Source organism: Fundulus heteroclitus, chromosome 19, assembly GCF_011125445.2.
Source record: "Fundulus heteroclitus isolate FHET01 chromosome 19, MU-UCD_Fhet_4.1, whole genome shotgun sequence".
NCBI lineage: Eukaryota > Metazoa > Chordata > Actinopteri > Cyprinodontiformes > Fundulidae > Fundulus > Fundulus heteroclitus.
In genome coordinates, this window is record NC_046379.1 from 12,980,186 (window position 1) to 12,995,918 (window position 15,733).

The 15,733-nt window shown below is 39.0% G+C and overlaps 2 protein-coding genes across 3 annotated transcripts in view; both read right to left on the reverse strand.

Annotated features, from left to right (window-relative positions):
• Positions 1 to 519: 519 nt before the first annotated feature.
• ccdc28b (coiled-coil domain containing 28B) lies at positions 520 to 6,274 on the reverse strand. Of its 2 annotated transcripts, none has more exons than XM_036151110.1 (6): positions 6,047 to 6,274; positions 3,991 to 4,280; positions 3,730 to 3,899; positions 3,391 to 3,545; positions 1,243 to 1,265; positions 520 to 1,098 (listed from the first exon to the last, which is right to left on the reverse strand). In XM_036151110.1, the coding sequence occupies exons 2-6, from the start codon at positions 4,224 to 4,226 to the stop codon at positions 1,044 to 1,046; spliced, it is 639 nt and encodes a 212-aa protein (XP_036007003.1). In that variant the 5' UTR covers positions 4,227 to 4,280; positions 6,047 to 6,274; the 3' UTR covers positions 520 to 1,043. The 2 variants fall into 2 exon arrangements, with proteins under 2 accessions (XP_036007003.1, XP_012707746.2); XM_012852292.3 differs by having other exon boundaries at positions 3,991 to 4,290; positions 6,047 to 6,273.
• A 2,525-nt stretch (positions 6,275 to 8,799) lies between these two features.
• Positions 8,800 to 15,733, reverse strand: part of tmem39b (transmembrane protein 39B) — a 10,706-nt gene continuing 3,772 nt past the window's right edge. The window contains exons 6-9 of the mRNA XM_012852289.3: positions 10,339 to 10,672; positions 10,059 to 10,246; positions 9,810 to 9,930; positions 8,800 to 9,182 (exon numbers count right to left, since the gene is read on the reverse strand). Coding sequence (XP_012707743.1) covers positions 8,949 to 9,182; positions 9,810 to 9,930; positions 10,059 to 10,246; positions 10,339 to 10,672 — 877 coding nt within the window. The 3' untranslated portion in view covers positions 8,800 to 8,948. The remainder of the gene's footprint in view (positions 9,183 to 9,809; positions 9,931 to 10,058; positions 10,247 to 10,338; positions 10,673 to 15,733) is intronic.

A 15,733-nucleotide genomic window follows, 5' to 3' on the forward strand; every position in this document is an offset into this window, starting at 1 on the left:
TCTAAATAGTGAGTTTCACTTTTTCAGTTCAACAAACTGCTTCAAATCACATTTTTGATAATATTCTAACTTACTGACAAGCACCTGTAGTGTGCAATACATTTCAAACTATGAAAGTAGCTGCCACTTTGAAAAATGGGACTACAGAGATTTCTGCACATACTTTCCACAAGTTAGACAAAAGAAGCTTTCTGGTAGGAAACAAAAGCAAAGATTATTTTTTACAGCTTTTAGAGCAAGGAAGGATGCCGCAACCAAGTCCGATTCATAAATTAAACAATAAATAATGAAAGCAAATGGCAAAAACACATTTAGAACATTACCTTACCAACACACGTAACACCGAACATTGTGCCGTAGACCTCCAGAAGACTTTAAATCAAAAGGACATCCGTTTTCTTGCACTAAAACCTTTAGAAAAAGATATAAAACGGAGGGAGGAGTTGATACTGACAGTAGAACTCCCATAAAAACCTCTGCTGCAAACACCCTGCTGCTGCTTTTAAAGGGTTAAGCGCGTTTTGTTTTTTTTGCAGTTCAGCACGGGTACAGATGCACGCGCCGTCCGAAAAGAAGCGACATGTACTGGATGGTTTAAAAGAGTCGGCGTGAATTCAAACTCCTGGACTGTGCTTCTTTCGTCGCAGAAAAGGAACCAATTTGGAAATGAATTTAAAAAAAAAGTAAGGGAATGTCCACGACTTAAACGTTTTCTTTCACATTCCGGCTCAGACTAGTTTCTGGTCCTTTTTTTGTGTGCTATGAATGAGGTGTTTATGACTTTTTTTTTTTTTTTGGTTGCGCTCTAATTTAATGCTTGGCTGCATCCAGTCATTGGAACGTCCTCTCATCTCCCCTGACTGAGTGGAAAAACAGCCCCCACCCTTCCCTCCTTTGGACCTTCCCGCTCCCGTTTCTAAGGCAGCTGGTTTAATGCCATGGAAACCTGGTCTTTTAATCATTTGATTTTTTTTTTTTTTTAATTATTGTGCCGTTCGGAGAAGATGAGCGCGGTGTCAAGACGTTCCGAGTGCCTCGCTCCGTCAGGGACCAGACGTCTTGGGCAGGTCCTGATTCTCGGCCAGGTGGAGCTTTTGTCTGAGCACGGACACATTAAGGATTCACACAGAGTCACTTTGAAGTGGGAGCATTATAAAAAATAAAAAAAAACACACACTTTCCATGACTGGGAGTGCTGGTGATGCCATTAATGTACAAGCGTTCGGTATTGGAAAAGGATACATTGAGGTGCTGAGCTCCTCCAGCTGTGGAAACAAAGCAACAAATAGATGTGGATTGAAAATCAAACAGCCAAAAATAGAACATTATGTGGTAGTTGGGAGCAGTCCTCTGAATTTGATCAGGTTACGCAACGGCCTGTGCTTTGCAAGTCAATTTTTCCACTGAACTCTTGTTACCTGATCAGACTTCACAAAAGCAAATGATCAGCGTCCTTTCCTCATCTACACAAATTCACTCTGCAGCTGTGAAAGCTGACGTATCGCACAATAAGCTTCATACAAATAGGTTTGTGCCTACTTATAATGAACATTATCAAAAATACTAAAAGGCTTTTATTGAGTCCTACCCTCAATAAAGATGCCTCGTCTGTTTTTCCCTCCAGATTTCCACTCCAACCCCCACATCTAAAATGACTATCGTGTATTGCTAACAAATTGTTTCAGGCAGAAAAAAAATAAACAAATAAACTTTCAGATATCTGAAAGATGGTACATTTTAGATATCCAAAACTAGAACAAATCTATATAAAATCCTGAATATGTCTAAATAACAATCAATCCATTGGCTAAAGTAGTAATAGTAGTTAAAGGCAGGTGTGCAGAGAAGTGGAGCGTTAACCTCAATCGGCTGATATTCTGCTTTTTCAAAGCTTTTCATGCATGTGTTCATTTTAGAGGCCCTAAAGAGGCCCTAAATAATAATGCCTTGAAATTTAAAATATTTTCCAAAACAATTAGCCCCACATGAAATAATTTTTTGGGTATATTCCCCAATAGTAACACAGTACAGTAAAAATCACGTTTTGAAAAGGGAGAGAAGCCAATATTGAGTTTAAAACGTAACTGAATCGGAGCGTGGTGTGATTATATGTTGCAACAGCCTGCCATACAGTGCCGTCACCCCCCATCATTATTCCTGACAGCTGAATCTGTGATGAGCTGAAGGTTTTTTTCTCCCCTCCCTCACACATACCATTCAAACTTCCTTGCAATAAACATACCAGCCCCAGGCGGGGGGAGGAGGTATTCACCAAGAGCCTAACAACAAACTAACAATAGCAACTCTGTTGATGACTGCATGACATGACTTGTTTTTTAATAATAAAAAAAATAAGTTAATCTCAGGCATATTCCTTGAGTCCTTCATCAGCAGGGAAACATTAAATCGTCTCACTAACTGGCAGGTTAACTCTTCCCCATTCCATAAGCACTGAGACATCACATTCTGATCATCGCTTTAGAAATAGTCACCTTCCTTCCTGCTGCAGGAGTCCAAATTACAAGAACGCACTTTGCTTCCAGTGCTTATGGCGCCTTCGCCTTCTGAAAGGGTTATATCTTCCATTATGACCTCCTCACGACCTCCATTAAAATATGCAAATGAACCCACGTCTCTATTTCCTGGGTGTTGAGCACAAAGCAGCTTTTTCAGAGACCAATTGATTTATGCCTTATTAAACCAAAGGCTCAGCTGTAATCTATAGGTGTGAGGACTCAGTACGACCTCTTTGGTTCTGGTCATGTCCGTGAGGAGGACAGATTCTTCCACCTGAGCAGTGGATCTCAGCAGCTCCTCCGCGACCCTTTAGACTGCTTCTCTGGTTAATGCTTTCCTTAAATTAGTCTCTTAGTTTAGACGGACAGTCTTGTCTTGTAAGGGGCAAAACCTACCAAAACTTCTCCAGAACCTTCTCCCTGACCCGCCTACTGTGTTCATAGGTCTGCATGATGTCGTTTGGTCACTGAGGTTCTTTAATCTGAGGCCTTCACAGAGGAGATAACTTTTTACCTTTTAAAAACTGTTTTTAGGTGCTTTGGAATTATCATTACTTTTAAATAAAACCCTAATAAAAGGTGCTCTGGTTTTGCAATTTGCTTGGAAATTGCAATCCAGTTTCTTCCTGGGTGGATCTGAATGAAAGCTAATATTCTGTCGGTTGTTGGGCTCCTACAGGCTGGGTTTGAATGATAGCTGGAAAAAATTTTGGATTGCATCTCCCCCGAGTTTGATTTGCAGGAAAAAAAAAAAAAAAAAAAGACGCTTTGAATCAATTGAACTTAGTCCGACCAGCCTGTGTTTACCATCAGAGCTGTGCTCAGTGTGCTTTCTGAACCCCGTGAACCCTCCGCTGCTCTGAGTCACGCTTACGTTGCACAGCAGGTGCTCCAGGTTGTGATCAGAAGCGCCTTTCCTCTGGTCCTCGGAAAGCTCCTCCACGTGGCTGTCCAGGCTGAAGTGCAGTCGCGCCAGCTTCTCCTGCATCTCCCGCACGTGCTCCAGCTGCTCGAAGGAGCACACCTTCCCTGGAAATCAGCCATAAAGACAGCCTGGCCTCGTATTTGCAGCCGAGTCGAAAGCATTTTCTTGACGGCAGATTTTTTTTTTTTTTAAATAGCTGCACAGAGCGATTGGGGTGACAAAGCAGTTCTTTTTAAGCCTGTAACAGAATATTCCCTTTACGGGGCTCCCGCGTGGAGCTTATCTTACCGAACGCCTGTAATTTGCCTGAGTGGAAGTCATTGAGGAGGTTGAGGAGGCCTCCTTCCATTTCTCTCACATCCGAGACATCCGTAAGGAAGGAGTGCTGCAGGGGAGACGACTGGACCACTTTACTGGGCCCTGCCGGCTGCGGAGCTCTGGGTTTCTCTCTGTGTGGTCTAACGGACAAAAAAAAAAAAAAGTAAAGCGGGACATTTACTCAGGTTACAAGGCTGGGTTTGACGAGTCCACTCACAGTAACGTGCAAACCTCGTTGTCTTTGGCGGGGCCACGACAGGTGTGAAGGCCTCTTTCGGCTGCCCCGGCGCTCCTACGGACCTCTTGTACTTGCTCCTGTTCTTGGGGGAGGGGGGCTGCGGCAGGCCGAGGGAGAAGGTGGCACTTTTGCTGGCAGGCAGGACAGAGAGCTTGCGAGGATTGATGGGCGGCGGAGGAGGCTGAGGAAGGGACACCTTTGGGCTGCGCTTTTTACGCTTGTCTTCCATCGCAGATCAGGTAGGTCTGTTGCTTCCAGTGGAGCGGAGGGGAGGTGAGACGGCCCAGGATGTCCTGGAACAACAAAGGTAGGAAGCTGAAGAGCAGCAGACCCCTCCCTCCCTCCCTCTAGGAGGGGCTCGCCACTGTGCCAAAATTAGCACTGCAGAACAAGACTCTGCCTCTGCACATTTGGGGATGATTTGATTATATTTCAGACATCAAAGAGTAAAGCGCCCCAGAAAATCTCATATGTTTCCACCCTCTAATAACTCCGCAGAAGATTACGCTTACTCAAACGGGTTTTGCATTTAGGCGAAAGGCTTTACTGGTGAAATTAATTTGTTTTTTTGTTGTTGTTTTTTTCATTCTCAGGTCCAAAAACAGCTTATGGGACATTTTATGATTTCAAAATAAACTAAAAAAGGCAAAAAAAAAAATAATAATGATAATAATAAAAAGAAAAAATGAAGCAATCTGTAAAAGCTGAAGTGCAGCAGTGATAATTTTTAAATGCCACACATCTGACAGCAGGACACAAATGTCACACTGGATACTTGTAAAGCTTGTAATATGATCCAAAGAGATAAGCCTTAAAAGTACTTTTTTAAATAAACAAGTTAGACTGCATGTGCACAGAGGTTTTGTGCACAGAGGTTTTCTGATGCCATGAACGGATCCCGATTTAAGGGACGCTCCAACTACCGTCGCTCACCACAGCTACAGTAATAAACATTTAATATTAAACAAACTGTATCCACTTAACATTACAAATTTAAGAGTGTATAATTAGAATTAAATAACATTAAGGTACTGAAATAGAAGTGCACCTATAAAAAAAAAAAAGAGAGAAAGAAAAACCAAAAGTAATTTTCCATGATCGGCAGGTCAAATACACTGTGAAAAGAACAAATAATTTCTTTTTTTTTCAAAAATTGAGAACTCCCACTATTCCAACTAATAACCCACATCATGTTGTGTGTGTGTGTTTTGTAAATATATATAAGTTTAAGGTTATAGGCTTCGATGTTTAAATGAGGATAACAATGCAATTAAAAAACTACTACCTCTATGATGGAACCTGCAGCTCATTCTGTTGCCTTTTTTTTATGCATTATTCTCTGCCGGGAATAATCTTTAAAATTATAGCCGATGTCAGCACCCAAAGAAAACCTTGAATATATCGTGAGTATTTGCTTTGCTGTTTTTAGAGAAATTCTGACATTGATCTAGGGCTTGAATAGTAGCTACCAAAATTATTAAAGTTATAAAACAAAGTGCTTCTTTTGTACAAGTCATGCGTGAGCCGCACTTTTTAACCCCGCTTCTCTGACAAGTCTAGCGCTCTTGGGCGCCCCCTGCTGGCTCATGAGCCCCACGCAGCTGCTATGCTCGCTTCTGCCTTTGCCTGGCTTTGAATTGCAGTGACAGTGTCAATAAAATGTGAAAGCTGTGACTTCTCATATTTATGGTTTTAAGTTTGAGATAATATTCTAATTCAAAACAAAAAAAAAATGGATTGCTGCCATTATGAGCTCAGTGCGCGCCCTTTGTCTAATCACAGTGGATAACAACGCCGTCAGGACGGGATTTATCATTCAAACGCTGAACACCGCCTCAAAGTGCGATCCAAAGATGGCCACTTGAAACGCACAAAGGTAACTTTGTGCGCTGAAATTCTCGTTTTCCGCGAGGTACATCCGGACTGTAACAATTATGAATGAGGAACAGCGTGTTGACAGATAAGTGGGAGCCATAAGTGGATGAGTCCGGCGTGGCAGAAGATGTGTAACCGGGTTTATGGTCCTTAGATGACACAAATAAGACTTACCGAATCAATCACGCACCGCAGAGCCAGCCGGCTGGCCTCGGTGTCGCATTTCTCCTCTGCCACTGAAAACGTCAGCGTACACTTGGTACTAATTAACCTCTGGAAATCACGATGGGGGTAAATGATCCGTGCAGCAGCTGAGGGGTGTAAAATTACTGAGATGTAGCGCGCGGCACCGACGCGGAGCAGGAGCTGTTGTCTTTATCTGTCTTAAAGGGCCAGCGCGCCTCGATGTGGCACGGGATTCCGCGACCGTCTACTGTTATGGCGCCAGGGGGCGCTGTTCTCCTGCCATGGCACCTTGCAAAAATCATATTTTGTGAAAGTAAAATCTGTTGCGCTCTTTTTGGCGTTAACAAAACGAATTTTATTGCCACATTGCCAGACAGGACACTGAAAAAAAGGAAAAGAATAATATTTTTTTCACATTCTTACACGTTTCAGCTGCAGACCTGAAATAAATTTTTACTGGGATTTCATGTGGCTGACCGAAAGAAAGTAATAAACGATGATGAAAGGGTAAGGCACCTTTTGTACAAAAAAAATAAAAAATAAAAATTTAAACAAGATTTGAAAAGTGTGCAATTCATATTCAGTAAATTCACCCTTGTTTACTCATATAACTCTAAATAGAATCCAGGACAACAAATCAGCTTTCCAATTCAGTAACTAATAGTAAAAAGACCACCACCTGTGTGTGGTTTATTCTGAATATAAACAGAGCTGTTCTGTAAAGGCCTCAGAGCAGTGGCGGTTCTAGATCAAATTTACCAGGGGGGCCAAGGTGGGGCCAGTGTTTTTTCACAGGGGCACAGAACAAAAAAGTGAAACAATAAAATGGCAATGTTTAACTGTGTAATAATATTAAGTGAGCCACAGGAACTGCAGGTTTCAGACACCTGATCTAGCAGTTGAAAACTTTGACCCCAGCTCAATACGGCTAAAGCTAAACGTGAAACATCTTAATTTCTAAATCCTTCTTAGAGTAAAACTGTATAGGTAAAAAAATAAAATTGGTCAAAGTGACCAATCGGTTATGGTTTCTTTGCCATTGCAAATAATTATGAGAAGTTTATTTAATGTTATGTCTTTAGTACAGGGGCCATAACAGGGGCCAGTACCATTTCTACAGGGGCATGGGCCCCTGTTGGCCCCTGTCTAGAACCGCCCCTGCCTCAGAGGCACTGGACCACGTGTGTCCAAAGTGTGACCCTTTTGTGTGTCTGCAAAAATATGGCACGCCAGCAAAAGGAACAGAAGATGATGGCCACTTTGTAATTCTGGGTGATGTTTTAAATGACAAATCTATATCTTCCTAAATGGAGCCATGTTATCTTGCTTTCGATTTAATATCTTAGTAAGAAGGGCCAGAAACATCCTGCGACTATTTCCTCAAAATATATATATCACATATCACTTTTTCAGTTTATTGCTGAGCAGATTAAAGTAAAAATAATTCCCAATTCCATTGAGTTTTTGTTTAAAAAGAAATGTCTCCCTGGGTATTTTCAACTTGGCGAGTTTGGCCCATGGTACAAAAAGTTTGGACACTTCTGGCCTGAACTAGACACTCGGGTCAGAAAAAAACTTTTTATCCAACATGCAAAAATCTCTCCGTTATGGACAACTTACCTGGCACAGTCTCCACAATGCTTTCCTTCAGCAGGGATATCGGAGCTACTCAAACTGACTGGAAGATGGAGGGAGCTAAACACAGGGTGATCCTGGTAGAAAGCCTGTTATAGCCTGCAAAAGACTGGAGACTGGGAGATCATACACACCGCAAAAAGGGAACTAAAAGTAAGATTTCCTTGAAATTAGTGTATTTATCCTTGATTCAGCAGGTAATTAAAAATGATCAGCCAATGGAATAAGAACAACTTGTCTCCATCATCTTATTTCAAGTGCAGTATATCTAATTATCTTATTTTAGGGGTCAAATTACTCATTCCACTGGCAGATAATCATATTTACCTGCTCAAATCAAGGACAAATACACTAATTTCAAGACAATTTTTTTTAACTTATTTTTAGTTCTGTTTTTGCAGTGCAACCGAATCTACAACAGCATTGTTTAGATCGAAGCTTATGCACGCGTTAAAATGACCCAAAATCAATACCTCAATCCAATTTAAACGCTGCAGTGACCTGATAATTGCCTTTTACAGGTGCTTTTTGTACAAATTGACTGGGCTAGGATTACTTCTGCAAAAGCTAACGGGCAAATGTTTCTCTCAAGATGTGCAGAGCTGGCAGAGAAATACCTCAACAGACATGTAAAAGTCTAAAAAGACTTATTTGTAGGAAAACCATAATGAAACAGGCTGTAAATATTATTCTCAGTGGCTCCACTAGGATTAAATCAGAGGAATCTGTTTGTAGCTTTTCCCCCCCTTCTGTTTACACTGTTGAATAATTTTGTTACACTAACTGCCCAGGAAAAGAAGGACATGTTTCCTCGCTGAATTATTAATGTGCAGCAGACCAACAGTCTGTGAAGTCTATGCTGCCCAGAGAACTGGTTGTCCACTGAGAGCTGCATTGCATCTGTGTTTTTATTGAACTTAGGAAGAGTTTACTGTAATGTCAACGTCTCACAAACTTCAAAAGCTCCTTGACATCTTTCTGTTTTCTTACAGTTCGTTTCTGAAATCTGCACCACCTTTGTACTTTTCAGGAACATCTGCTTGTTCTGTAAAGGTTTTTTTTTTTTTTTTTAAACAGTCAGGCACGAATAAATCTGAGGCGCTTTGTAAAGTAATACAAAAATATTTATTTTTTTCTCTTATGGCAATTCAGAACAAAAAAATGTGACACAAATCTGGCTTGTAGAAAAAATACAGAGCTCTTATGCAGGTTTATCCCGTTTCCAATGCAAGTGTGGCGAACTGCAGCCGGAGTTTTAGCTGACTTTCTGAACTGATGAGCTGTTTGAGTACGAGTATGCCTTTCCCAGGACTATTCTGTCTCTGAGGAGCTTGAAGAAGGCGTAGTAGTTGCTGAAGAGAATAAGGGCCAGCGATATCGTCTGGTGCCACTTTTCCGAGCAAATCAGCGAGTAGAGCTGGTAGAATATCATGGCACCTTCGAGGATGATGAGTATGTTCAATATTCGTAAAGGCTTGTTGAAGAAAAACTAGAGGGGAAAAAAAAAAGTGGGACAGGTTAGGATTCGGATAAGTAAATTCACATTTTGTCATGGCTGACCTCAAACTTCAGTGTATTTTATGAGCATTTGAGAAACTAACAGGACGTTGCATATTATTAAGTGAAAAGAAAAGGCCACGTGGTTTTAAAACTTTTTTCTTTTACAAATAAATATCTGAAGAGTGTGATTCGCATATAAGTACAGCTGTCGGAGGGCCACAGAGGTTTTTAAAAAAAAAAAAAAAAAAACTGCTTCATTCATGAAGACCAATAAACACAGCAGACTGGTCAGGGAGAAAGTTGCGGAGAAGTTTAAAGCAAAATCCGGTTATAAACCAACATCTGAAGCTTTGAACATCTCGTGGAATCGCTGTTCAACCCGTTATCCAATAACTCAACGAGTATGACCAACCGAAAAACTTCTAAGAAATGGTCGTCCACCTAAAGTGACAAACTGCTCATTAAACTGCAGCCAAGAACCCTAAGGTAACTCTATAGTTTAAGAAATCACTGCAACTCCTTCAGGTTCTGGTTACTTTTGCAAGGCAACGTGGGTTGTTTCTCAAAAAATTAAATTAAAGCAATATAAGACATGTCTTTATCCAGCGAGACTTACGTAGAAGCGATAGTGCGACACGTCTGAGGGAACTGCAACGTTATAGTGGCCCATAGCTTTATAGACGTTCTTATTATGTTTCACCAGGACTCCCTGTGGCCACATGTACTCTTCAGTCCATCTGTAAAAAAACAAAAACACACACACACACACACACACACACACACACAACAGAGCATGACTCACATTAGTCTAGAACTGAGTCAGAATTGAGGTAAAACGGCGTAATAAACAAAGAGGAGTACGCACATGTGCTGAAGGACGTTGGAGCAGAGAGACGGGTCGACTTTCTGCCAACAGCCGAGGTGGGCGGCCGCTTTGTGAAGCAGGTCGCAGTATCGAGGCGGCAACAAGTGCCTCATTAGGATGACTGAGGTGCTGACTGATACCAGTATGAAGAGCTCACAGGACCATCGCTTGTCTACATACTGAGTGCTCTGGAGAAAAATGCACATCAAGAGAAATATTAACACACTCAGACCAAAGAAACGCGGGTTTAAAAATGTGCTGAAATTCAACGACGCCGTACCTTTACAAACCATACAGGCACAAAGGCCACATAGTATGCGCTAAGCATGGAGCTGACCAGCACTTCCTTCATCCTCCAGTTGAAGTCCATCTTCAGAAACTCCACCTCCTTTCGGATGAGGTCGGGTGACAGGCAGCAGGCGTGAGTGGGCATGGCCTGGACGCCGTACAGCTGGCTGGTGTGCTGCTTCCACGTCTCCTTCAGCACGGTGAAGTAGTCCCTGCCGCGGCTCACGCTGCCCACCTCTTTGGAGCCGATGCTCGCGATCGGCGACAGAGAACCCGCTCGCCGGAAGTCACAGCTCAGCCGGAAGAACGGGATATACATCCCAAATCTGTGGGAATAAACACCTAAAGTTACATCTTGTTGATTCTCAGACTCAGACTTACTGAACGCTCCACAAAGATTACACAAAGATTACAGCTGGAATATTGCCACAATTGGGTATTAGAACTGAAACGGTGATTTTACAAGACATTGACATTTTTAAACATGTGTTTTTAACAGTGTAGTTACTGGAGGACAAAATTGTCTATTTATAATCAACACCAATAAAACGGTTATTTGGTTCTGAAACGGAGTACCTAAAGATTTTTTTTATAGCAAACAAAAATATATATTTTTTTAACTCTAGCAAAACTATTTTTTTTAAACTAGTTTTTTTTTAAACTAGGTTTAAAAAAACTAGGTTTAAAAAAAACTAGGTTTAAACTAGGGTTTTTTTAAACTAGGTTTTTTTTTTAACTAGGTTTTTTTTTTTTTATTAGGTTTTAAACTAGTTTTTTTTTTAAACTAGTTTTTTTTTAACCCTAGCAAAACACCTTTTGAGACTTACTGGCCTATTTTTAGCCCGTACTTATCAAAGTTAAATGACAGTAGGCATTTTCCAGTGATCTAGCTTTTCTAAATGGCATAAATAACACCGAAGACAACAGGAAATAAACACATTCTTAAAAGAATGACCAGTTTTTCCTAAAGGTTTTACAGACTAAACGTCACAGGGTTCAACCTTTTCACGACTTGTTGTCCTCTTGAATCAAGAATTCACATAAATCTGACTGTTGATTTACTTTTCAGTGCTTTAATTATTTTTGCCTTGACATACAAAAGGAAAAAAATACATATATTTTTCATAATGCTTCACAGGACAAAAGCTCTTGTTCTTTTCTGTCAAGTCGACTCAGGTTTAACTGGCCCTGCAACCATGTTTACGACAAATATTTCTTATATATTCTAAGCTTAGAAATTTAGATATTCATATTTCAAGAAACCCGATACAGCGCATAAAGCAAGGAAACACATTCTCTCTTTTTCCTATTCTTATCCAGACCAAAACACCAGAGATATTTGCTATTTATTTTTAGAATTTTGCACCAGATACATAGCATCTATCTTATCTTTATGTTCAGTTTTATATTAAGGCTTAATTTATCAAATACATTTCTTATCTTTGTCAAAACATTTTATCCAACATGCAAAAAAACTTCTATGAACTGTTGTAAATTAGTTTGAAAATTAATAAGGGTTGATATATACTGTAACCTTTTAGAAATCTATATTTATGCATTTATGCCAAAAGAAAAGGTGTAGAAATGTGTCAACGTCTGTTAATATAATTTCTGGATGAATCAAAACAGCACATGCCCGTAGTATTTTTGAAGTAAGATTTAAAATGTTTGTTGCGGGTATAAATACCAGTGGAAATGTTCCAAGATAATTAATAAAGGGTCAAGTAAGCCAGTAAAATGCATCTGTAAACAAGAAAGAATGTTACATTTCTAAATGAACAACATAACATAACTGGAAATGTATTTTATTTTGAAGAGCCAGAAGTATCTCTGTTTGTAATTTGCTTATCAGTCGTAAGTTAAGTTTATTGTGCTCTGAAATCACTTCCAGTAATTTATTACAGGGATCAGCTTGAGAGAAATCCACACAGTCAGGATTATGAGGCCAACATGAATAGACTTTGGTGAGAGGCTAAAACCTTCGGATAATATTTCCAAACAGAAACAGTAATTGAATGCAATAAACATCTAATGAAAATCCAAGAAAGCGGCTGTTAAATAATTCAGCATCTACTTTGAGCGTCATCATCAAGCTATTAATATTTAACTTGTTGAATTTGATAATTTGCGGGAAGCATTTTCAATATGACACTAACAAATACTAGCCAATGGTACAGAAACAGTAGCGAAACAAAGCTTGGAAAAAAAACAGGGTTACTATGTATCTACATGAAATAAAACCAGTTAATGATGGGAAACAGCGGCTGGAAAATCAACAGGGAAAATGTGAAATGACAGCCTTTAGTGCTCTGCTAGCCAGAGGAATTGCGTTGTGACGTTGGGAAACTCCTCACAGGCTTCGTTTTCACACTGGATCACAAAAGTCATGCAGAAAGTTAAACTGGAAAAGACGAGATGCTCCTTCAAAGGTTCTGAAGGTTGCGTGTCCAGTTTCTACGTGGCAACCACATGTCAACCATTTCTGACATTGTTGAAAACTGGAAAGTTGGACAGTAGCCATGTCTGTTTGTGTACATTAATCTGTATGTATTAGGGATGCAAATGATCTATTGATGAGTTAATATAAATTATTTAACCAGTTGGTTAAATCTAAACATTGTGGTCTTCATTATTTCTTAAAACCACATGTGAACCTTTTAAGTTCTGGTATAGTCACAGATTAGGAACAGACGTTTTGGGGGAGCATTAAAGAGAAAGTTACTAATATGAGAAAAAAAAAAGTCCTAGGACAATAAAGTAACAAAAAAAGACAACAGTGATAATATTATGAGAAAAACGTCATATTATGAGAATTAAGGGGGGACATTTCCAGAATGTTCACAGTTTGCAGAACTATTTCAGTCCTTGAGTAATAGGGCCAGGTTAGATTGTTTTAATTATTTTTATTCTTTACAAGTATAAAGTCAGGAGAATGAAGCAAAAGGGATACGAAAATAAACTCGCAATATTGGAAAAATAAAAAATATTACGAATATAAAGTATGTTCTGAGATTAAACTCCCTCTGATACTGTTTAAGTGACTCAGGCTAACTGCAGATTTGCCACATTCAACATGGCGGACGCCCTGATGCATCCGCAGCATAGGCAGAACCCGCCCGACGAGGCGTCTACGTATATGATGTCTATGGTCTGAACCCACAGACATATATACGTAGACGCGTCATAGGGCGCAGGTTCGTACGTCAACGTCACCGCCATATTGTATGTGGCAGAAAAAAGAAAAGAGTTCTGTTATTGTGAACGTGGATCAGAGAAAATGCCTCATTCCTGTGCTGCAATAAACACACACACACACATATATATATATATATATATATATATATATATATATATATATATATATATATATATATATATATATATATATATATATATGTGTGTGTGTGTGTATGTGTTATGAATATAAGGATCAATTTGTTAAATCTAAACATTGTGGTCTTCATTATTTCATAAAACCGTGTCACATGTGAACCTTTAGGAACAGACTTTTTGGGTGAGTATTAAAGAGGTAAAATTAATAATATGAAGAAAAAAAGTCCTAGGTCAATAAAGTAAAAATAAACAAACAAACACAAAAGTGATAATGTTATGATAAAAACATCTTATGAGAATTAAGGGGGAACATTTCCAGAATAATCACAGTTTGCAGAATTATTTCACTCCTGGAGTAATAGGACCAGGTTAGATTATTTTAAATATTTTTATTCTTTAGGAGAATAAATTCAGGAGAATGAAGCTAAAGGGATACGAAAATAAACTTCTAATATTACAAAAAAATACTACGAATACAAAGTATATTCAGAGATTAAAGTCCCTCTGATACTGTTTAAGTGACTGAGTAACTGCAGATTTGCCACATTTAAGATGGCGGACGCTCTGACGCATCGCAGCATAGGCAGAACCCGCCCAACGACGCGTCTACTCTTATATTATGTCTATGTCTGAACCACTGAGCTATATAATACACTGGAGTGCTAATCACCGTCTGTTTGAACGAGTCGCTTTGAAGCCACCAGCCGCCATATTGGTACTCCCTATTTCCCGCCAGTAACTATGGAATATGTCCGCTACAGCATCGAATAACGAGGATTTTCTCATGTTCAGGGGGGGCTTAAGAATTTTAAAATGTCAAATGCCATATACTTTTATGTTATGTTCTAAAAATATCAAGTACTGAGAAAGTCATGTGCTAAAATATTTTGCATTTTATTAATTTAAATACATATGTTTAAAATTTATAAATATATAAATAACAATATACAAAAACACATATTTACATATGTGTATACATATATATACATATATACATATACACGTACTTATATATACATTTATATATATTTAATATGAATAACATGTAAAATATTACAGCACCTAATTTCCTAGTAGTTAATAGTGTTAGTACATCCACTGACTGTAGAATTACCTGTGAAACGTTTTCACTCAGCCAGAAAACTGCTTGTTGTTGCAACCAAATCCTATGGGATTCTGTGAGAGTAGGGAGGAACAAGATGGCGGCCAGTGACTTCAGTTTTTCGGCAAAATCAGCACTCCAGTGTATTATATACTTCAGTGGTCTGAACCACTTCAAATCGGGTCCGCCATGACTTTTTCCTTTTACTGCTGTGGTGTGGCTCCATTTTAGAGTGACCTACAGCGCCCTCTGCTGGATGGCGGTCATACTACAACACTGAAAGCCGGTCTAACCGGATGTTAACAGTTAATTGGTTCGAACAAACTTTACCCTAAATAAACATTGACAATTAATCGTAAATCGATTAATTGTTTGCATCCATATTATGTATATGTTTATAAACTTCAAGTCATAAGTCACCGTGCATAATTTACACCCACCCCCCCCCCCCTCCTTATTTTTCCTTATAGGTGGGTGGGAGGGTGGAGTCTGATGCTTCAACACACTTCAAGAAGTGTGTTCTCCAGTATGTATGTTCCTTTCTGTCCTGAATGAAGCTGGATGAGATATATATATATAAATATATATATATATATATATATATATATATATATATATATATATATATATATATATATATATATATATATATATATATATATATATATATATATATATATATATATATATATATAATTGATAAAATAGAAATCATATTGATCGATATTGATAATTATCAACAAATTCAAAACATGTATTTTAAGTGCAGCCCTGGCCATTTTATGATGTTGCTTAGTGACCTATTTTTAGATACAAAACACACAAACACTCAATTCGAACTCAGCCCTTCATTCAACCAACTTTGTACCAAAACTGCAGGTTTATAAAAAAGAAAAAACTCTTTGAAGGGCGGAGCTTGGTAACGGAGCATTCCTGGGTCTGCGTTTGTGAT

Excerpts from the sequence above, each read along its gene's own strand:
- ccdc28b (XM_036151110.1), bottom strand. The coding sequence starts at position 4,226 with ATGGAAGACAAGCGTAAAAAGCGCAGCCCAAAGGTGTCCCTTCCTCAG. Across the intron at positions 3,900-3,990 it reads GCCCCGCCAAAGACAACGAG|ACCACACAGAGAGAAACCCA; the intron begins GTTTGCACGTTA and ends TTTGTCCGTTAG. Across the intron at positions 3,546-3,729 it reads AGGCAAATTACAGGCGTTCG|GGAAGGTGTGCTCCTTCGAG; the intron begins GTAAGATAAGCT and ends GCTGATTTCCAG.